Raw genomic sequence first — 24,559 nt, forward strand, 5'->3', positions numbered from 1 at the left:
ATGATGTTTATGTTTCTGGTTTATTAGACAGTTGTTTTTTGGATATCGTATCTTTTCCATATCATAGTCGAGCCAAAATTACAACACCTGATCCTATCGAGCTCTTTCTTCCCATCACAAACCAAGTCAAATATTGCATGGACAACCATGGGATTTGCTATGTGATCAATCGTGAGTGAATACGCTAGTGTTCTGCACAGCCAGGTATGCACACTTATATTCACACCAGATCCAGACTCACATAGACGGGGCGGCCACCTATGAAAGATGGTGTAATGAATCATAGGCGTCTGGAAAAAAATGACACTAATGTGTGCAAGGGAGCATTTTGGGCTATGGGCTACCATAATGTTTCTAAACACACCACTAATGGCCCAAATATGAAAATTCCTACCTCTAACTCTCCATGTCAAGTTGAAGATAATGGAGGCTCAGAGGCCCCATATATTTTTATGTCTTAGGCCCTAATCGTTTCCCGGATTCTCTAGGGGAAAAAAGTCGGTTGATAGGATTGTGATTTTCATTGATTGATTTTTTCATGTTCATTTCACGGGTTAATGTGAAACTCACAAAAAAAAGTTATTTTTATTGAATATCACTTATCTGGGCAAGTGATACCTATCTCCCAAGTGGAAAAATAACTTTCTTGCCCGATGGTAAAATTGTCAACACTTAATGGGATAACATTGTCCCTTCTAGTTCTCTCCTTTTCAGGATAAAATAGCCATTGTCTCACTTGATGGGACAATAAATAAGCATAGATAAATTCACTTACCTAGGAATGAGTAAATGAATTTACCTGCGTAACTGATCAAAGAGAAAATGAACGAGGCCTTGAGGAGATCCTTCTTAGGAGATTGTAAATGGCTATAGTATGAAAATTTCTCTGAAAATTAATTAATCAAACTCTCCATCCAATACAAAGATGAACACTAGAAAAGTGATTGAAAATCAGATTTTTTGGGATCAATCTCATGACAACTTTTAATATCTAGTGCTTTCAAATTAGACTAATGCTGGCAATTTAGAATAATAAGATAAAGGATAAGTTACAAAGACACCCCCCTACTATGGGGCCAATGACAAATACCCCCTTGTTTTAGAGTTTTATCAATTAAATTTGAAAAAGATTTGCATTCAGCTATTAGAAAAATTTGAATCCACAAATTACCTTTTTCTTATTTATTTAAATGATTTATGAGTCAATTAGTTTTCTGAATATAACATTGAAATTCTCTCAATTTCTCCAATAGATCCTTGCAAATTTTTGGCTAGATTTAATATTCAAATGAAATCGTAGAGGTTTCATTCTCATGGATATAAATTTATGCATTGTTTGGTTTTTCTTGATTTATTGGAGAAAGGAGTGGACAATTTTTATATTTTTAAGACGAAGAGAGACACTTGTGTCAATGGCATGAATCAAGAATTAAAAAAAAAAAAAAAAACTTTCTTCTTTTGATGCCAGTGAATTGATTCTTGTTATTTTAACTGGTTTAGAGAAAATGGAGGTATTTTTGTCAATTAGGGTTAAGAGAAAAAGGGCGAGGAAAAAGAAAACAAAGAAAGTTCTGATAGGCATTTTGGTAATATAATACGTGAGTGGGTATTTTGTTGCAAAATGAAAGTTCAAGGGGGTCCAGATGAATTCAGACGCAGATTTCATTATGCTTATACTTGGTTGTGTACCGATCTCTCTAGCAAATTGAACATCAGCATGTGTTCTTTGGAGGGATATATGCTAGAATCAACAAGGACGATAGGAAGAAGAACAGCATTTGAGACATGGGGAATGTTGGGGGCAAAGAAATACTTATGCTACTACCAGACACAACACCCTTTTGTTTTGTAAAATAGAAAGAGAAAAGAAGAAAAAAAAAAATCAAATCTATGGAATTTTCATTACAAGATCACATATAAGCTAGTAGACAACCTGAGATGATTCAAAACACAAGCACTTATTGAGAATGATTAAGGCATTTATAAATCAAATTTGATTTGCTTCTTATTTGAAAATTTAATGCATTCGCATTAGTTATAGCTGTTGGACAATTAAATTTCAAGATTTCTCGCCTTTCTTGTTACCTGAATCAATATTACAAGAAAAACGACCTTATTAGTGGAAAAAACTGTAACTGAAAGGCAATAAAAGAAACATTGGGGTGGGGTGATGATCTTAACTCTGAATTTTATCATATACCAGCACAACTCCTTTTGTGCCACATTAATAAGGAGAAAAATATTTTTAATCTAATAATAGGATTTATTTATATACATTTGATTGTGCATGTACATGTGTATGTGGTGCCTAGTGAGCTGCATATTCATGCTTACACTTGGCATATGGTTTGCACAAAAGGCAATAAAAGTGTAATTTGAACTTCAAGTGTGAATGAGGTTACATTGAACTCATGATTTTGTCCTCACAAATTTGGTTCTCATGCCGTTTTTACAATATTTTCAGCCGTGAGTTAGGAATATCTGAAAACAGAGATGTCCCCAATGCATGGCTGCAAGCATTTTGGTTTGGGCCTCTGGTTTCGGTCCGCATATCATGGGTGAGGGTAACTGTTTCAGCCCACCATTTTAGCACATGGTTTTGGCCAATAGTTTGCAGACCTACATGGAACTGTGGAGTTTTGTCCTCTACACCATCTCAATCTTGTTTTTGCTTTTTGGCTGCTTTCTCTTGTATCTTATATTCTTTTTGAATAAAAGTTTTATTTATCTTCAGGAAAAAAATAAATTAAGGCCTTGCTTTTATTATTATTATTATTATTATTATTTTTATTGAATTAAAGGCCTGTTTGTCTGGGTTTAGAGAGGGGACAGAATAAAATGTTCTTTTTTCACAATAACAGGCGAGATTTCTGTTAAAGTAAAAACAGAAAGGGAGGTGGAGGTTTGTATGGTTGTCAGAAAACTCTACCAGATTTTCCAAATATGAGTGTGTCATAGGCAAAAAGGCTATAAGATAAAAGCATGGTACCTCTCGGCAGTCGGCATTTTGTAATAGTCAATATAGCTATTGTTGAAAATTGTAGAAAGGCATCTGGTTAAGACTTCCTCGGAAATGATAAATATGCTTGGAGAGACTTGAACCAAATCTCCATTACTTACTTAAGACAGAAAACCAATAGTTATTAACTTAACCGGCTAAATCCAGAAGCATTGTTAAGAGGACATTCCATTTGGTCCTATTATAGGTTCTAGTTATATCTAATTTGAGAGTAGCATTACCTCACCTGGATTTCTTATTTAACTCACAGGCCATTTACTAAACAATGGAAATATTGTCACCAATATATTATTGCCTCTCATTAAATGCACTTTACTCCATAGATATTATACGGTAGACCTGTTTATAAATACAAAATGACTAAGCCCGAGTCGAAATCGGCCTGAGTCTGACCCTATATAGAGTAGAGTCCCAAGCCTGAAATTCAAATTGGACCGCTACTTTATAATATATTAGCTATATGTTATTAATAATATATTATATAATATATAGAACATTTTATAATATATTTTTTGCTACTAATATTATATATATATATATATATTATATTTTTTATTATATATATACTATTATCAAGTCGGACTTGGGCTCAGGCCTGACTTATTTGAGAAAGCCCAAGCCTGTAGGCTTAAAAGTTTGTCCAAATCCAATATAGAACAAGCTAGGATGGGCCAGCTCGTCGAGCTACCCAACTCATGAGCAGGCTTATTACATGGGGAAGAATTAGACCTGGCAATTGGGTTGTGTGGGTCGGGTTCAGGTACTTCAGGTTGATTTCGGGTTGGGTTGTCAATGCTAGACCCTAACCCTAAATGTTCGGCTTAGGGTTGACCCATGGGTCAATTCGAGTCATCCCAAAAAATAATTGAAATTTAAAAAAATAAAGAAAAATTACATGAAAAATGTCAAAATTAAAATAATTAACCTTAAAGTTTCAAATATAAAATAAAAAACTTGAACATTTAACAGTTTAAAGAATAAACAATAAAAAGTAAAGACTAAATAGAAAAAATTAAAGAGTGGAAACTTCTAACAATGCATAAATAATCTCAATTATATTTGACAATCAGGTCAGCGGATTGACCCATGACCCAATTCAACCCAGTTTTTTTTTTCGGATTGAATTGGGTCGGATCATTTTTGCATTCGGATATCTAAATATGAGACCTTAATCCTGTTTTTTCGGATTGGGTTAAGGCCACCTTCATGTCAAATACGGTGCGGTCATACTTTCATTGTAAGTAAATGAGGAATATATTGTCACGAAATATGTTGCATTAGCATCCAAAATACAATAAAACTCTCAATAAAATTTTGAATCACACCATAAAATTACAACAGCTGAGCTCTTACTTCCCATCACAATCCAAGTCAAGCATTTCATAGACAACCATCGGATTTGCTATGAAGAACTTAGCTGTGTGACAATCATGATGAGTGAATACGCTACTGTTCTGTACAGCCAGGTTTGAATACTTGCATTCACACACCAGGTTCACACTCGCATAAACGGGGCGGCCGCCTGTGAAAGATGGTGCAATGAATCATAGGCATCTGAAAGAAATAGACTCTGATGTGTGCAAGGGATCGTTTTGGACTATGGGCTACCATAGTGTATCTAAACACACCACCAATGGCCCAATTATGAAAATTCCTACCTCTAATTCTCCATGCCAAGTTGAAGATAATGGTGGCTCAGAGGCCGATATATTTTTATGTCTTAGGCCCTATTTGTTTCCCCGATTCTGAGGGGAAAAGCCCATCAATAGGATTATGGTTTCTATTGGCTGATTTTCTCATATTCATTTCGTGGGTTTATTCATGTGGGACTCACAAAAAAGTTTTTTTTCTTAACTATCATTTATTCGGAAATGTGATACTCATCTCCCAAGTGGGTAATTAACTTTTCCCATTCAAAGAAAAAGTTGTTAACACTTGATGGGACACTAGTGTCCCTTCTAGTTCTTTCTTTTTCATGATAAAATAGCCATTGTCTCACTTGATGGGACAATAAATAAACAAGATAAATTCACTTACCTAGGATATACTTACCCAAGTAAGTGAATTTATTTGGGCAAATGGTTGAAGAGAAAATGAACAAGCCTTAAGGAGATCCTTTCCATGAGATTGTAAATGGCTACAGTATGAAAATTAATAAATCAAACTCTCCATTCAACACAAAGATGAACAATAGAAAAATGATTGAAAATCAGTTTTTTTGGGATCAATCTCATGACAACTTTTAATATCTAGTGCTTTCAAATTAGACTAATGTTAGCATTTTAGAATAATAAGAAAGGATAAATTACAAAGACTCCCCCCCTGTATTTGTGACAAAGACCCTTTTGAACTTTCAGTTTCTGACAAATACCCCTTATTTTAGAGTTTTATCAATTAAGTTTGAAAAAATTTCTCATTCAGCTATTAAAAAGAAATTGGATCATCAAATTACCGTTTTCTTATTTATTTAAATGATTTATGAATTAATTAGTTTTCTGAATATAACATTGAAATTCTCTAATTTCTCCAATAAATCATTACAGATTTTTGGCTAGATTCAATATTAAAATGAAATGGTAGAAATTTCATTCTCATGGATATAAATTTATGCTTTGTTTGGTTTTTCTTGATTTATTTGGAGAAAGGAGTAGACAATTTTTATATTTTTAAGATGAAGATAGACACTTGTGGCAGTGACTTGAATCAAGAATTAAATAAAAAAAAAAACCTTTCTTTTTTCTATGCTGATGAAATGATTCTTGTTATTTTAACTGGTTTGGAGAAAATAGAGGTATTTTTGTCAATTAGGGTTTAAAAGAAAAAGGGTGATCAGGAAAAGAAAATAAGGAAAGTTCTGATAGGCATTTTGGTAATATAACACATTCCGTCATCTAACTTATCGGTAAGAGGGTATTTTGTCACAAAACAAAAGTTCAAGGGGGTTTTTGTCACGGACCCATAGTAAAGGGGGGTCTTTATAATTTACCCTAAGATAATTAAAAATATCTCTAAATCACAAAAAAAAGGAAAAACTATATCAGCATTTGCATGAAACTTTTGTAACCCAACAACTTCAATTTATCTTATATATATATATTATTCATTTATTAATTCAAATTGATAAAGGGTAATTAAATGCATGCTGATCGATCAATGTATTAATTCCAACCTATATATCCTAGTGACCACCGCTGTACTTGGACTTGTAGTCGTTCCAAAGCTGGTCTACAGTCTTCCCAAGAAGCTCCACAAATAAATGGTCACTGTAACCATTTTTCATCTTAGCATTCAATTTGGCCACAAACCCATCTGAAAGACTGTTGCAATACTCTAAGAAACGGGCAGTCACACTGTATCCTTCATCCCACTTGTCTCCCTGCCCTGGTTTGGCCCAGTCTGGTGCAGGATACCCAGCCACATACCTCACATAATCTGCTATTCCTTCGATTAAACCCCCTGGGGCTCCTTCGCCATACCATTGCCACAGGTGTGTCATCTCATGGTAGATTATCCCGATGAACATCGTCTTTAGATCACCATCATACTTGGCTATGAAGTCTTCGCTCAAATGAATCGCACCATCTATAGCATATGCCAACGCCACGTCTGTGACCTCTACGATCAGGGTCACCTTTTCTATATCCTTTCTATCAGCCTTTGAGGTTTCCTCGAAGGTTTTCCATATGAACTTAGTCGCAGATGACATTGCTCTTACACTTAGTTGTGTACCAATCTCTTTAGCAAATCGGTCCCCTCCTGCTGTTCCCACTGCCTTGTTCTCTACTGCATATTGAACACCATCAGCTTGTGTTCTTTGGACGACAGATGCTACAACCAACAAGGAAGATAGGAATAACAACAACTGAGACATGGGACCAGACACAACGAAGATGATCAATTAACTTTATGGGATTTTTACTACTCCTTGATTTCATGACCTGAACCATTACAAGCATCACATATAAATACACAACCTGGGACGACGATTCATTATACAACCACCTTTTCATAATAACTAAAGCATTTATAACTATAACCTTGTTTCTTGTCTTAACATTTAACACATTAATTCACATGTTTCTATACTTTTCAGTTGTTACTTGAAAAGGTATAGACCCTTTAATTTGTTTGAAAATAATCCTTCTTTGAAGCTGGACATAACAGCCTGGGTTGTTTCAATTGAAAGCTTCATGTGCGTGACGCATTAGCATAGGTATGGGATAAAAGACTAATTGCAATTAATATTCTTTTAATTAGAAAGGCAAACAAAAAACTAAGTTGGGTAGTGTCTCATGTCAAAGAACTTTTCTCCATTAATTTCAATTTGAAGAGTATCAAACATTCCCTAAACTATAATACTTTTTTTCACTTTTGTCCCGCATTAATGAGGAGAATAAGATTTTTAAGCTTAGAAGTAGGAATTCTTCAATTACATACATTTGATTGTGGAAGTAGGCGTGTATGTGATGCATAGTGAGCTTTATGATCATGGTTACATTTGGCATTGGATTTAGACAAAAGGCACAAAAGTGTATATTGCTGTTAGCAAGGTTCAAAATATGCGAATTGATACCTTTTTTTTTTTCAAAACCGGTTCAGGGGGCTAGTTTAGAGCTCCTCCACCCCCTGAACCGGTCAGAACCCCGATACACCCACTGTAGGGGTGTATCGGAGGGGCCCCTGAATGATATGCATTAGTTGATATGGGTCGATATGTTTGACTGTTAGATACCTCATCTAATAGTTTAAGGTTTTAGGTTGAACAATTCCTTTAAATGATATTTGAGCCTATTTGACCTTGGGAATAGCTTCTTCCACATGACCCGTTATTATGAGTGTGGGGTGAAACAGTAATTGACCTCAATATTCTTTTACCAAGAAGACCAGCAAAGGAATAAATATGATGACATGCTATGTAGGAGAAGCTCCAACAGCCAATGTTTTCTAATTTTAGAGTAACCAAACACATCGTAAATTGTCCATCCCCTTTTGATTGCTTTTATTTATTTGTACTTGAAATGCAATGAAAAGATTTAAGAGTGGCCTTCACCTGTGGAAGGTCACAATGGACGATGCATTAGTGTCCATTGTCCAAAACAACAATAAAACCCTCGAGATTATATTTTTCCTGTGAATTGTGAAGGATTGTGCCAACGATTAGGCATCTAGCAAAAATTGACATTAACGTGTGAGTGGGCCAATTGATTTTTTTCCTCACTTTCTTATAAATTATTTCAAGAATAGAAAAAGTTTAAGGCTGGTCATATAATGTTTTTCTGCGTGAACCCTTGAAGTTTTGGAGACCCATATCTTTCTACATGCATTATAGTGGTTGGTTGTTAGACGGCCAGTTTGTCCAAACAGGACAATAAGGGGGCATTCGTTTTTGGGATTTTGGAAGGGGGAAAGTTGGTCAATGTGATTCACAATCCTGTTGATTAGGAAATTTATGTTTTTTTTTTTTTTTAATTTATGTAAGGACCGGGAAAAGTTTATTTTCCTGGGTATCACTTACCCATCTCTTAGGTGGATAAATTAATTAACTTTTTCATTTAGGGGAAAATTGTTAATACTTAGATGGGACAAAAATACCCCTTTTGATAATGAAATATAATGGTTAAAATGGTCATTATATTATTTACTTGGAAAATAAAAGAATATGGGTAAATGTACTTACATGGATAAATGTTTCCCAAGAAACACTACCTGAATAAGTACATTTACTTGGATAATTAACTTACCAAAAAGTGAATGGGGCCTAAAGCTTAGTTTGGAAGCAGTACAAATGCAAATATGTACAGCGTAAATACATACAAAATATAAGGTTTTGCACTCTACATATTCATATTTTTGGCTGCCCATGTGTGAGGCCCAAACAAACAACCTATAATTTATGCTTGTTGAAATATAGGATTGTTTATCAAATTGAACAATCTGATTCAATTTAACACAATTCAATCCAACTTGGTTGGTTTTCTAATTAATTTGGTTCAGTCATTATATTAATCTGAGAGGCTAGGCTGATTTCGGTTTGGCTATTTGTAAATCAATTAAAACTGACTTTACCCGACCATGGATACATTATTAATATTTTATATTTTAAATTTATATTTTTAATATGAGAAAATAGGAAAATTCTCATATTTCCTATAGTTTAAGATATTTTATATTATAAATTTTATTTGTTAATACCATTATAAACCAAAAACCAACATAAACCAATACAAGCTGAATTAAATAATTTTCACCATTAATCAATTGATTTTGGATAACCAATTCCCCAACCTGATTATTTTGATTTAATTTGTCAATAAACAGTCTAAAACCAAACCAAACCGACCAGTCAAGGCAACCCTCAATCAGCCAATTGAATGAAATATATCCGCTTCAGCTTCTTTGAATAACTTATCGGAAACACCTTGCTTAGATCTAAGTATAGCTAAAATATGAATTGCTCTCTTGGACCTAGCTCAATTACCAGTATAGCACCAACCTGAACTAATTACACGTCCCTAACTTTTGTCTTTAATGCCAGTTCTTGTATGGATCAGAAATTTCCATACAAAGATCATGTGGTAAAACGAAGCTGACATGAGGCTGAGGTTAATGTTGACTTTTTCCCTTTAGCACCTCCCTTTTTTTCTTAATTCAGATAATCAATGGGTTACTTTGACCTTAAATTTTAATTATGAAAAGTTCAATTAGACACGCCTCTAACCTAATCATCCGGTGTCTGATATTCTATACAGAGTTCACTTTGCAGCAACACGTGTCCCAAGGAAAAACAATAAAAAAACATATAATTTGCTTATATGTTTATAATATAAACAATATCTTTCTTTTTCAATTAGAACCCATTTATTTAAAGGAAAAGAAATCAACAATTAAATATTAATATTTCAATGCAGGCAATTCAAAGCAAATATCGACTTTAGACAATATATATATATATATATAATATAAATTAAATATTAATTATATATTTTGGATTTAATTTCTATGACTTGCATAGAACCTAATGGATAAACATGTAACTAATCCATTCGGTGTGGAGTTGGTTGTAAGACACCTTCTGTATTCAGGAGACAGGTTTAAATCATGATTTTAGAAATCAGATCAGAAATGGGACCGCTTTGATCACTACCTTTTAGGTCAAACGGTCCAACCATCCAATCCAAATCCTAGTAAGATGGTTTTGGATTTCAAAATTGGACTCGGAGTAGGGGTGATCATAGGCCAGGGCCAGGCCAGGTTTTGCACTTATAATAAGGGTTATAGCTTAGGCTCAGGCCTGGCCTGGCCCGGGGTTTCGGGCCTAAAACATAAACCTTAGCCCAAGTCTATACGAGTATGGGCCGGGTTGGGTCTGATTTTGGGCCAATGTCTTTTATATATAAAATATTACATATCTATAACATTTTATATTAAATGACATAATATTCATATAAATTTATTTTATATATTATATAATATAAATTATACATGACATGTTATAATAATTATATATAAAACATATAATGTAATGTAAACTAACATGTATACATATGTATACATTATATACAAAATATGTAAATTTAAATATATGCGGACCAGATTTAAAATATTAAGCCTAAGCTCAACCCTAAAATTTACAGGCCTGATATAAACCCTGGCCTGGACCAAGCCTGAACACAAAACTTAGGCCCAAACTCAGAATTTCGAGGCTGGGCTGAAATAATCACCTCTAATCCAGAGTCATGACCGTTTCTGGGTCAATCAATCTGACTGTAAGTTCCTGTTTTCAAAACCATGGTTTAAATGAGACCCTTCACAGATGTGCACCAGTTCCCCAAAAGGAAGTCCTCGAAAAAAATTAAATTCATCGCTTTCTTCTTGTATTAGAATAATTGGATTAAATCATAAAAAAGAAGAATAATTGGGTTTAGACTTTTAGAGGGTGAGAGATAAGTGGGAACACAAAAGTTAAGGTAATTAATATGCATACGAGGTCCACCAAATCACCAATCATATCACGTAGAGTCTATGGATATTCACGAAGAGTTTGAATCTATGCCTCCACTGTGGTTGACCACGCGTATCAGCAGAAACAGCCAACCTAGCACAACCCAATTTACACCTCAACTTGAACCCGCCCAATACTAGGGACGAGGCAAGGAAATTCGAGGTTTCTCCATCGTTGATGAGAAGTGGGGTGCCTTGCCCTTGAACTCGCCCAACATTGAGGAGTGGTTACCTTGCCCTGAACCCGCATCACACTGGGGACGGGGCGGGGATGGGGTAAAGTGTCTTGACTATGGGGCAGGGAAAGGGATGTATGTGGTGCCCTGCTCTGAACCCACCCCGTTGTCATTCCTATATAATTGTTAACTGTTGGTGAAATTAATAAAAAATTTAGTTTTTATAATTATTTTTATTTATTTAAAGTTAATTTCATTTAAAAATAATAAAAAGAGTAATAAATATTAAAATTACTACAAATTATTAATAAAACTAAATTTATTAAAAAAATTTGTCCATATTCAATTAACAATAATTATTTTTATAAATCAACATTAAATGAAAAATAAAATTATTAAACCTTTCAGATTTTCCGGTGCATCGCACAAGTCCCTGCTAGTAATAACTTAAAAAATGACATTACTTATAGAGGGAAAACACTATTTGGGTTTTTGTTCTTTTTTGTCTACTTTTAGTTGTCTTTTAGTTATCATCTAATGCCCAAAATACCTCTACTCCTTTCATTCATTTGAAAAATTCTGTTTTTTGTTTTTCCATTTTCAATTGCCCAAATCATAGCTCAATTAATCTAATAGTCTACCCCCTCTTGTATGTTCTTTTATCCTTATTGCTGTGTTTGGTTTCAATGCAAATAATTTTACATTGATGCCAGTGCAAATGGTTTGATTGTAAATTCTTATCTATTTTTGTTTCGAATTTTAGTTTATTTTGTTTGATTGCAGTAAAAATTAAGTCAATTAAGACATGGAGTAGAATAAATTAAAATCCAAAAAAAAAATTAAATGAGAATTTGCATTTTCTTCATTTGCACTTCTATGCAATTGTATTAATGCAAATAAATTTATACTGCAACCAAACACAGCTTATAGGGGTCAATATGGAAAAATGGGCTGAAATAATACATATACTTCATGCTTTTTTTTTTTTTTTGAGTTTGTAGTTGGAATCGGAATCAAAATATTTTGGAATTGGAATGGTCAATTCCCATTTTCTGTTTGGTTCAGATTGGAATGAGAATTGAATTCAATTGAAAAAGGAAGGGGAGGAAATGACTATTCACTCATGGGCCGGGAAATGCTATTCCACGAAAAATGGAAATGGAATTCAGATTCCACCCAATCAAACAGTTGGAATCGAAATGAGCCATTTTGATTCTAATTCCAAACCCCTATAGCTGTGAATTAAATGGAACTCAAATTGATTACGAACCACTGGGGATGTTTAACAAAATGAAAATGCAAATTATAGAGTATGTTTCAAAACTATAGGAAGCGTTTTAGTAAATGACCATTTATCAGAGAACGACCCAGGTGGGCTGAACGGTCATTCTCCCTTTAATTTTCTGGAATTCTGATTGTATTTGAATTAGAGTTAATTGAATTTCGAACCCGATGGTGGGGAGCAGGTAAGAATTGGATAACTGAAACCTTAACAGAGCTCACCAACTGACCTTACACATTGCCAAAAGCTATGTTTCCTTGGATGTTGAAGAAGTCCACCTCCAATTAATGGTGTTCAAAAGCTTATTAATTCTTTGTTCTCTTTTTCACTAAATTTTATTTATTAATAATCTATAATTATATCCCTTTACGTACGTACTTACCAATTTTTAATATTATTTCATTACTTCTTTCACCAGTGTTTCGTTATTTAACTTGAATCCTTGAAAAGAAATTCAACTAGACCGGCTCATATGAGATTTGATTTGTACATCCATATATATCCAAGAGCAACATGAACTCCGAAAGCAATTGAGCTTTCCTATCTCATATCATCAGCCCTCTCTCTGTCTCTCGGAAACATGTATCCATCTAACGCAGGTAATTACACGGCAGCAGAACCACCCAAGTTCTCATCATCTCCTATGGCCACGGCATCATTGTCGGCTCCTCAGTTCAGTCAACCCACACCCATCGGCGTCCCGATGGATATGCCGCCACCGGCCTTTCCAACTCAAACTCAACGGCAGGTCCCTTGGTCCACCGGCCTCTGCGACTGCTGTGACGACGTTCCGCTTTGTATGTGTTAATATTTCTGGTTTTTCCTTCTCGCTGTAGATCTTCTTTTGTGTTCACTTGCCAAAGTTTGATGGATGGCTGTGTACCCTCTTCACAGGTTGCATTACTTGTTGGTGCCCATGCATTACGTTCGCTCAGATATCTGAGATCATTGATAAAGGAACATCGTGTAAGTTGTACTTAATTTCAAAACTGTGAGTTTATATGCTTCCATTTTTGTGGGTTTCGGGGAATAATTGAAGAAAATTTGGTTGTTTGTTTTGAATGTGAGGGGAGTGCAGCCTGTGGAATGAACGGAGCAATCTACACCATCATCGCTTACTTCACCGGCTGTGCTTGCCTCTACTCCTGCTTCTATCGGACGAAGCTGAGGCACCAATACTCCTTACAGGAGAGCCCGTGTGGTGATTGCTTCGTCCATTTCTGTTGCGAGTCGTGTGCCTTGTGTCAAGAATACAGAGAGCTCAAATCTCGTGGTTTCAACATGGCCATAGGTTTAATTTCTTTCTTCTTCAGTCCCCCTTATCTATTTATCTATCAATCTGTCTATGTGATGTTAGCTAGCTAGTTAATATCTAATTGATCCTGGTTCACTGAGTTTCTAGGATGGCATGCTAACGTGGAACAACAAAACCATGGAGTAGCGATGGCTCCAGTTGTGCAAGGAAGCATGACTCGATAGAGTGGAAGGATCTACTTAATTATTATGGTGCTACTATTCCTCCGTATCTATATAGCTAATATGTATTTATATATGATATGGTACTATTACTCTTCTTCTTCTTCTTCTTCTTCTTTGAATTTACGTAACATCAACAAGATCATCAGATGTTTAATTGTCGTTTCATTTGATAGTTTGGAGCCTGTATGAACTTAAAAATCTTTCTCTCCACCTCGTTAGCTAACTGGGGGATTCATTTATCTGCTTCTTGGAATTGTCCGTTAAATTTAACTGGCCGGAGAGATTGGATTTCAAGTCGCTCGCCAGTGACTTGGCTGATTAATTGGCTCTATAGCTTAGCTAAAACTCATTAGTTGGAGTCAGTCGCAAAACTTGACCAAATTTCGTCTGGATTAATTGAATTCACTATGGCCTTACTGTTGCTGAAAAAACACGAATTGGAATGGCTACTTTTTCAGCTCGTTAAGGCACACTCTAAATCTAATAACTGAATTTGAGCAGCGAAAATTTAATTAAATAATAAAATACTTTTGAGGGTTTAGAAATAAACCCAAGTTCAGCTTAAGCCATTAAGCAGCTCACAACCTTTTATTTGCTAAAGGACAAACCGGTATACTGAGAAGGGTTTTTGGACTGATATATTATAACCCATCCCAAGTAGCAGGCCCCTGCCCTCTCTCAAGATAGGCTGGCCAGCTAACAACAGACCGAGACCAGCTGTTTGAATGGCCTGGCCAACTTTTTGGGCCATGTTGGACTAGAATACTTGGGCCTGGCCGGCTGACCCAGTCAAGGCCACTCCAGGATATGTATGCCCATTGTCCCCTGTGTTTAATTTCCGAACTAATCCCATATCCCAAAGTTTTGGGTTTAGGTATGGGCCTGTACAGTCCATTTTAACGATTACTTTCTTTAGACCATCATTGAGTTTTTGGGTTGGGTATTCTCTGTTTAACATTTAGCTTAGCGATGTTGCTGGCAGAGGCCCAATAAAACATGCATGGCCCAGCGCCCAGGTCACCATATTTGTTTTTGGTAGATAACAAGTTTCATTCCAACAACAAAAGAGCATAACAGCAATACAAAGAAAGAGCCAGAGGCTGAACAACCTACGCTAAAGCAAGGAGAAACCAACATAAAAGGCATAGAATCTACTACTACAAAAAAGCCAACAAAACAAAGGAACTACTACTAATACTACACTCGATTAGAGAGATGATGACGCACTGGATCCGAAATCCAAGGTCACCACCATATTTGGGAGAATCTTAAATTTCTCACATTATATAACCATGAAAACATGGGTAATTGGCACCTTGGTAGTCTCTTCCGGGGATAACATGGGCACTTGACCAATTAAAATTGGCCAAGTGGAACCTTAGGCTGGGATTTCCTACTAACTCAATTTTACAATCCTCTCTACTAACCCAATAAAATAATGCCACCTATACCTAAACATGCTTTAGAATCTTAACTTGTGCAAATAGTTAACAGCTGTTATTCCCCTCCCTTAGACATCTTTTCCTAAAAAAATATTTTCTTTGTGCACGGTTTCTTTGTAATTCCTCTCTCCTTTCTGGTGTTGCCGGAATTTATTATATTCACCGGAGTGGATGGCCTCAAGTATAAGCTTCACTACACAACCATTGAACTAGAATCAATCAGGATGAATGCACAGGAGGTGATGAGAAAAAGCGAGGAGTATGTAAAGCAGTTGCTTGATCTCCTGAAGGTAGCTTGCCAAGAAAGAGATGAAGCACAAGATCAGTTGCAGAGACTACTTAATAATGCCTTGCCATTAGGTCCAACTGAAATCTGCACTGTTTTCCCATGTGTTGCAACCAAAGATGGCAAATTCAAGCGTTACTGAGTCTGATAGTCTCTCTGAAACATTCAATCACCACTCCCATGGTTCCTCCCCTGTTGATTCCTTCATTGATGCAATTTCATCATCTGAGCTCACAAACATGAACATTGCTGATTCAAGTAACACAGGCGTGCAACATCATCCCTTTGTCCAAGAATGTAACAAGTTAATCCCCATGGATATGGTATCTGCTGGAAATAGTGGTATCGTGTCTAAAGGTTCAACAGAGGTGGATCGGGCTTCTCTGGTAATTGATAATCTGGTTAAGGGAAAGCAGCTTCCCCAAAAGGGGAGACTCTTGTAGGCTGTAATAGAAGCAGGACCACTGCTTCAAACACTTATCGTGGCGGGTCCTCTATACCTCAGTGGCGAAATCCTCCCCCTCTTCAGCCCTTAAATATCCCACCTGTTTCCATTAAAGGGTGTGATTCTGATACAATTAATTGGGCTCCAGATGCCAACCCAAATTACAATGTTAAAACTTTTTTCAGTTCTTCATCGGTAAATATAACAAATTCCGGCAACACCAGAAAGGAGAGGGTGAGAGGAATTATAAAGAAATCGTGCACAAGAAAAATATTTTTTTAGGAAAAAGATATCTAAGGAAGGACAATAACAACTGTTAATTATTTGCACAACTTAGAATTCTAAATCATGTTTAGGTATAGGTGGCAATAAAGAGAGGATTGTAAAATTGAGTTACTAGGAAATCGGGACTGCTATTGCAGCAGAGTTAACTTGTCCTCTCCAACTCTTCGCAAAGCACCACTCTTGTGCAAGGATTGTAAATCCTTGTTAAGGGGAATTGATAGAGACATTCCCATTCTGTTTAAGGGCCCGGGGTATTTGGTACAGATCCCAAGTCTCTGCTACATACTTTGCCAACACATAATCCCTAGAGCAAGGGTGAAGACGGATTCATGTTAATTAGGTCAATTGGAAGTTTGGAACTCCACTCCATTCTATATTTTTAGACCCATATGTGAGATTCTTATTTGATTTTGGAGGCTATGTTAGATTTGATTTCTAATTAAGCAATCTATTTTTTTACTAGCTAGAACAGTGGGAGTATGGGACCCACATTAACATAAAATGTATGCTATGCTTTTATTTTGACCTAGAAAGCTACATGAGCTAAATGATTAAGCTAGCTTTAATTTTAAATACACCATCTTAAATTAGAGTGGGACCCATATATTCTCCACTCTATATTATTTATTTTTGAATTAAATTTAATTTAATTTAACCCTTTCTCCCTGAGTGGGAGGCCAATCAAATTTTATTTTCTGTCGGCCACATTTTGCTTAAACTGAAACCACAAAATAAGAGCAAGCTGATTAAATTGAAACCACAGAGTTTACAAATTTTTCCTTCTCAGAATATAGGCAGTCATAATGAAGACGGTAGGGTACTCATCATGACTTGCTTCCTACGTAGGCTCATTTTCATGCTGTACAAGTGTGGGCAGTGACGAGACAGACCCAGCTAATATACAATATTCATTCCGAATTTCCGATGCCTTGGTCATTTTTAACCATTTTCGTTTACCAACACTTGGTTTATTTTAAATAAAACTTATAATTAAGAAAATCAGCGATCCGACCACTGAAAGTGTCAGACGACAGATATATTCAACACGGCACCTGAAGCAGCAAGTTTCAGCAGGTTAAGAATGAAGTTGCACTTCTTGAGCCCTCCTGGCCTCCTCCTTTCTCATTTTCCTTCTAGTACTCCAAATCAATCTGCTGCCTCCCACATCTCACCGGCCCCCACTCTACAGTCTCTACTCACTAAAAATGCACTCGCCTTGCTACATAGAACCACCACCGCCGCCGCCTCCTATGTTCCTCTCATCTCCGATACCCACGGCGCCACCAGAACCACTTGATCTAGAATTCAGTCATCATCAACCCATACCCATCGGCATCCCAATAAATACCCTGCCTGTGTGTCCAATTCAACCTCTGCTCCCCTGGTCTACTGGCCTCTGTGACTGCTGTGCTGACGTTGCTAATTGTATCTCTTAAATCTCTCCTTTATCCTGATCTTATCTCTTCTTCATCAGCTCTTATATCCATCCACTTACCACAATTCAATGGTTGTGTACTCCTTTCACAGGTTGCATCACATGTTGGTTTCCATGCATTACGTTCGGCCAGATGGCTGAGATTATTGACAAGGGATCAGTTTGTGAGTAACTCATGTTAATATTAATTTTATGCTTATATATATATATATATATATATATAGCTAGCCTTATACAATTTTGGGTTTCTGAGATTGATTAAATGGGTGCAGCCTGTGGAACAAGCGCCCTGATTTACCAAGTTATGGCTTTGACCACTGGTTGTGCCTGCATGTACTCCTGCTTCTACCGGAGGAAGCTGAGGCAGCAATACTTGTTGCAGGAGAGTCCTTGTGATGATTGTCTGGTTCACTTCTGTTGCGAGCCATGCGCCTTGTGTCAAGAGTACAGAGAGCTCAAGAACCGTGGATTCAACATGTCCATAGGTCTCTCTCTCTCTCTCTCTCTCAGTTTCTTCCATTAACTGATAAACTGCCATCTATTTGTCCATTTTCAGTTGTAATTAATATTCAACGAGTCCTGTGTTCTCTGCCTTAATTATAGGATGGCATGCTAACGTGGAATGGCAAAATCGTGGAATAACAATGGCTCCAATGGTGCAAGGAGGCATGATCCGATAGACTGAACAACATATGTACTTTAACTATATATATTTGGTGTCAAAAATTAAATGTTCTTGTTCTTGTTCTTGTTCTATGTGATACAATCAAAATGATATTTATGAGTTGAGGTGCAACTTTGCTATTGAATCATTTTTTTTTAAATAACCTTTGACTTTCAAGTAGGGGTGACCATGGGCCTGGGGCCGGGTTCCGGGCATAAAACTTTTTTTTTTTGTAAAATATTATATAATATAATGTATAATTAATTTTGTATATTATATAACATTTTTTTTTGAAAAATTAGAACACCCCCTATAGTTTGAGACTTATTTACTTGTCAACCTTTCACTGAGAATTGTTTTTTTTTTTTTTTTTTTCATCTCAAAATAATAAATGATCACCTAAACTGAGTGCAAAATGCTCAAGCGATGGGCCCATCCATGATTGTTTATTCCAAACTTATATATCCTAACATTTCTTTTTGCAAAAAATAAAATTAACCAAATAGAATCAAATAGAGTGGTTTCTTGTATTTTATAATGGGCAAAATAGTATTTTTATTTTATTTTTTATTAAATTTATTCAAATGGACATTAAGGTCAAATCTATCATTTTCCGCTGTCATCTAATAAAATGTCAATTAAGTAATTAATATTCCAGAGGAAAGCCTACATATTCAAAGACTTTGAAAGGCAATCCAAGATCATGCACTAGATCTCTAGTCTAGGGGGCAGGATAGAAATGACGATTGAATGATAAAGCGAGGGGCAGATTCTTGATTTGGCATGGGCATTTGGAGAGCGTTGAGTGGTGATAATGGCTAAACGAGCAATAATCAACCTAAGTTGTACAACAACCTTACAAAACTCCTAATTTGTTCTAACTAGAATCAATCTTATGGAATTCGTCTTCCTTTTGATTGGACGGTGTCTTATCTGTGTTTTTTAGTCTATGGAGGTTTGACTCCTCTTCGATCTCCCAAGACAGCATTAATTCTACTTCCTCTTTGATCTATATAACCACCACTCATACCCCAACCCAAGCATGTATAAAAGTAAGAAAAATACATAAAAGTATTTCTTAGTTGTGTTGAATTGTTGATTTATTTCATTGAGTTTCCTTAGTCCCTCGTGTTTTAGTCAAAGTAACTCTATATTTTGATTAAATTATAGATTACTATCTTCTACTTTGGGAGTAGTGATAAATACTTCCTAAACTTTCATTTGTGATAAAGACTCCTGAACTTTTAAATTCTGACAAATCCTCCTCTATTAACATTTGACTAGTTAATTTTGAAAAAGGTTCTCATATAATTGTTTAGATTTTTTTAAATCCCCAAATTATCTTTTTTTCAATGATTTTTAGAGCTTTTTTATTTCCATTTTTTAACCCAAAAATTTACTTCCGCCCACCTGAATTAGGGATGCATTAACTATTGTCAGAAGGCAGGAAAAATATTATATGGGAGGATTTAAACCGCCCAGCCCCAAGCCCAAGAAGCAACAACTGAGAAAAAAAAATCATTTGTAACTGGTTTAGTTAATATTAATTACATATTGTGTTTGTTGCATAGCAGTTTCTTGGTTTTTTATTGTAATTCCATTTTATAGAAGGTTTTATACTAGATATTTTAGTAAATTGACTTCTTCCATCACTCTACTTAATGAAGAGGGGGCATGTGCCTGAATCTAAAAGTTTAGGGGTTTTTGTCGAAAATAAAAAATTGGGGATAATTGCCACTACCTTAAGGTACAAGTACAGGGTAGTAATCTGGAGTTCACCTCTTGAGTCTTGATTAGTGTCTGAACTTGGTCCCCAAGAAAACTTAGTTTGATCAGCCCAAGACCGATCTATCACCCCTGCTGTCTCTATCTATTCAAATATATATATATATATATTTGGCTTATTACTCTTATATCATTTTAAGCCTTTCAAGAAACTATAAAAGGCCAGCAAACCGCCTCACGTACAGACTGCCTTGAGAATTATCCACGCCACGCATGCAGCATTGAAACCCAAATTCATCAATAAGCTGGAAATATAAACCAGTTGGCCAACCCTAAAGCAGAAATGGTACGTAGCTTCCTCCTCAATCCCACGTACACAGCCAGTGCTAGTTTAAACTCATCCCCTTTTCTTCCTCCTCTTCTTTAGCCCAAACCGAACTTCCCCTATGAGTGGGAATGCTCCGCCTCCCCTTTCAGTTCATCCTCAAGCACAGGTAAGAGTGTCAATGGACTGGTTTTAGATGAATCTATTCAAATCAAAATTAATTTAGACAGATAAAACGGACCAATAAGTCATTAAATTGGACTAATTCAAACTTAATAGTTTAAAGTATTTATTGGATTGGATTGGACTTGGTCTATCTGTAAAGAATATATATATATATATATGCCATTAATAGATCAAATTTGAATTAAAATTAAAATATTTTGAATAAATTAAACAGTCCCGATATTAAATTAGACCGATCCAAAATGATTCATTCATTAAATTAATTAGATTTAACCTGATCCATTTGTAATGGATTCATGTGCAACGATATGATGGATGTTAATAATTGTATGTTCTAAGTATCAATTAATATTAAAATTTCTTTTGTAAATTCTTCTCTTCTGCAACTCTCATGTCTACCCAGTTTCCATGATCGATCTGAGCTTGTTGCCACAGGTTGCAATAACATATATGTCGGTCATGTATCCATGTATTACGTACTTTCGACCAGATTTCTGAGATCATAGATAAAGGAACATCAGGTGATGAGCAGGACTAATTGATGAAATTAGTGAGTCTGATTTAATTTATTTAACATACATAGTCATGGGTTTGGAGATTGATTCAGTGAACATGTGTTTACGTTGTATTAATTGCATGTGAGAGCCTGAGAGGAGAGCAGCCTGTGGAGCCAAGGGAGCCGCGCGCCCTTTAGTCATCGCATCGTTATGGCGATTGGCGACATTTGGTCCTTTTCATATACTCGTGTTTCTTTCGGACAAAGCTAAGACGTCAGTACTCCATCCAAAGCTGGATTAAGGCTGGACCCAAATTCACAGAACAATGTATCTACAATGCAAGTATATATGGCAATGGATATATCCATCTATCATTTAATATTGTTCGCATATGTAAAAAGAGAAAAGTTCTCTAATCAAGTCAAAAAGTAGATTTACCAAAAAAAGAGTCAAAAAGTAGGAATTCTGATATGTTGCCAATAAGCCACTACAACTCCGCACTTTAGTAGTAGGGGTGTTCACGGTTCGATTAATAGAATGGTGTGGCATATTTTTTAATCGAATTGATAGTATTAGTTTTTGAAAAACGGATAACCGAAATAGAATGGAAATTTATTTGTTAATCGTTAGTTTGGTTTATTGATTTTTTGTTTTTTTAATTTTTTTAATATATATTATAAAAATATAATAAAAAATTATATATATAATATTATATTTTAAATGATAAATAATATATCATATATTACAAATATAATGCATATTTATTAATTTATAATATATAATATATATAAATATATATATCGGTCAATTCGATTAACTGTTGGTTTTTTATATTAATTAATCGAAATCGAACCGATACTTTCAATTTTTTAAGAACACTGAATCGAAATCAAACTGACCAATTCAATTAACCTATTTTTCAATTCGATTTCAGTTGGTTCGATTTTTTAATTTTTTTTTCTCACCTCTACACATTAGGAGCATCTCCGTTGGGTAGATAGTCCTGATGTGCAGCTAATAGTTTTTTGTTGTGAGGCTTGTTAGAAGAGTTTATTAGATCATATCCAGTTCCATCAAAGTAGAGGACTTCCCTACGTGACCTGTTGGCTGTCGTTTATTTCTACCAAGGGGTGGGGCCGGGGGATGGACCGCATAAGAAAACATTTAGACAGAAGAAGTTACAAGTTTACAACTCTCTGTCCTTCGTAAACTAAAAAATTTATAATCAAACTGATGGTGGCTCAATTGTGGGGTTTTTGAGACTTTGAACCATAATTTGGTAAAACCATTCTAATTTATTGGTTTAACCATCATACTGTTCGACCCATTGAACAGATCAGAGAACCGGATGGTTTTACTCAGACCAAAATTTATTGTAAGATTAAGGTCTGATCAGCTGTTAAGAGATTGATTGGTAACAGCTGAAGGGAGAATGATTTATTGTTTTATCTTTTAGTGAATAAGTTAAGGCCTTTTTGGATACTTTTATGTATAAAATATCTTCGTACTTTTGAAAGTATGAAAGTAGGAAAAACATCATATAGCATTTGTTTCACATACTCTATACTTTTGCTTTCATGCTTTTAAAAAACACCAAAAGTAAGAAATCGGCTTTAGATATTTCGTGCTTTTGGCAAAACAATGCTTTTTTTTTGTGTGAACAGTGGGTTACGTGTAACCACCCTTCGATAAAACTTTCAACCCTACCTCTCCTCGCCGCTGCTGGAGTCAGACCATCGTCGCCGGTCTAAGACAACCAAACCACCGGAAGCATGAATGGATGTGTTTTTTCCAAACAAAAAATAGTACTTTGTTTTGGAAAACATACTTTTCAAAAATTTTTACTCAAACGGGTTTTAAAGCAAAAATATTTTATATACTTCATATTTTAATATTTCTAAAAATAGAAGTCTATTCAAAAGGCTTATTAAAAGGTTTATTGCAAGCTTTTTAATGGCTAAAATTGAAATTGAATTAATTAATTGCTATATCTTTCAAATATTTATTTATTTATTTATTTAATTATTTTACACACTAAAAATAAAAAACAATAAGTCATTCACTTCAGTCATTTCAGCTGTTATCAAATGGCTGCCCTAAATTAAATAATTTACGACCCAATAAATTAATGGTCAGTTCGCCCAAATTGACTGGATGATGATGAGTCACTAAAACCATCAACCAATCACAAAAAATGGTGAGCCATCTATTTTGAATCATTGTATCATGTGAAGTTCATTGACCCGGGTTGCATCCGGATATAAGAGTACATCTGCCAAAGTTGAACTTTTTTTTTTTTTTATTATGGGCAACAGTAAATTTTCAGGCCGACGACCTTAAGCAAAGAGGTTCATAATACCTCTGCATCAGGTTGCTTGGACGTAGTTGCTGCTTTTTTTGGGGTAAATGGGTTTCATTTCATACTATGATATTTCTCTAAGCCGGAATGAAAAGAGTCCCATCCGAGATCTTACCCATCATCAACAATGGTCAACGGAGACATGCTTAGATAATTAAACCAGTGGTTGGACTTGGACCCACAAAGCAGTAGGATCAGACTCACAGTTTTCATTCTGGATAAAGGTCAGGTTTTGCTCTAAAGCGAAGGGACCAAGAGCCCAGCGCCCACAATAGCAATTAAGGTGCCAACTTGCTGGTTGGTTAGGTTTCCTGCGAGTTCTAATTGTATTCCTCCGCTGCATATCTACTACTCACAATCTGTTTCCACATTCTCACGGAACATTACAGCTGTGTAAATTGTAATAGAGAAGTATCTCCCTCCCTCATTCATGGGACATGCCCGGATCATGTAAAGTAGGGATGTGGGAATAGATTGTGATAACATAACTGGTGTGGCCTGCACTAGGTAGGGATGTTCAAATTTTGTTATTAAACTGAAAATTGAACTAAATCAAATAAGTCAATTCGGTATAATTACTTTGGTTTTTGGTTTGATTCGATTTGATTTTATGAAATTAGAATTATCAATTTTTTGTTTGGTTTGAAAAGAAAATCAATCAAGCCAAATCAACTAAAATAAATACATATATTCATATTTTAATTATAAAGATTGATATATTTTAATAATAATTATTAATATAAATATAAAATACATTTATATTTTAACTAACCAAGTTAACTGAATTAAAACCAAACTGAACTCATTTGTATACAGTTTGGTTCGATTCGGTTTAAAGTTTAATTCAATTTGGTTCGATTTATAAGAGTGACCTAACCAAAATGTCGGTTAAGTTCAACCCGGCCAAATAAACACCCCTAGCACCAAGGGTTGGGGGATGAGTTACCCCGTTG

General features: G+C 35.3%; 3 protein-coding genes across 3 annotated transcripts; 2 read left to right on the forward strand and 1 right to left on the reverse strand.

Annotated features, from left to right (window-relative positions):
- Nucleotides 1-6,109: 6,109 nt before the first annotated feature.
- LOC104594644 (uncharacterized) lies at nt 6,110-6,931 on the reverse strand. Its single transcript, XM_010255039.2, has one exon. It carries the CDS (start codon nt 6,888-6,890, stop codon nt 6,198-6,200), a length of 693 nt encoding a protein of 230 aa, XP_010253341.1. The 5' UTR covers nt 6,891-6,931; the 3' UTR covers nt 6,110-6,197.
- Nucleotides 6,932-12,946: 6,015 nt separating this feature from the next.
- Nucleotides 12,947-14,283, forward strand: LOC104604192 (protein PLANT CADMIUM RESISTANCE 2-like). The gene is made up of 4 exons (XM_010268488.2): nt 12,947-13,275; nt 13,373-13,444; nt 13,557-13,769; nt 13,881-14,283. Exons 1-4 carry the CDS (start codon nt 13,059-13,061, stop codon nt 13,955-13,957), a joined length of 579 nt encoding a protein of 192 aa, XP_010266790.1. The 5' UTR covers nt 12,947-13,058; the 3' UTR covers nt 13,958-14,283.
- Nucleotides 14,284-17,515: 3,232 nt separating this feature from the next.
- Nucleotides 17,516-18,639, forward strand: LOC104604280 (protein PLANT CADMIUM RESISTANCE 2-like). The gene is made up of 4 exons (XM_010268601.3): nt 17,516-17,840; nt 17,943-18,014; nt 18,123-18,335; nt 18,454-18,639. Exons 1-4 carry the CDS (start codon nt 17,621-17,623, stop codon nt 18,528-18,530), a joined length of 582 nt encoding a protein of 193 aa, XP_010266903.1. The 5' UTR covers nt 17,516-17,620; the 3' UTR covers nt 18,531-18,639.
- The last annotated feature ends 5,920 nt before the right edge of the window (nt 18,640-24,559 follow it).

This window comes from Nelumbo nucifera, chromosome 3 (genome assembly GCF_055504915.1).
Source record: "Nelumbo nucifera cultivar China Antique chromosome 3, China Antique-T2T, whole genome shotgun sequence".
In the NCBI taxonomy this organism is placed as follows: Eukaryota; Viridiplantae; Streptophyta; class Magnoliopsida; order Proteales; family Nelumbonaceae; genus Nelumbo; species Nelumbo nucifera.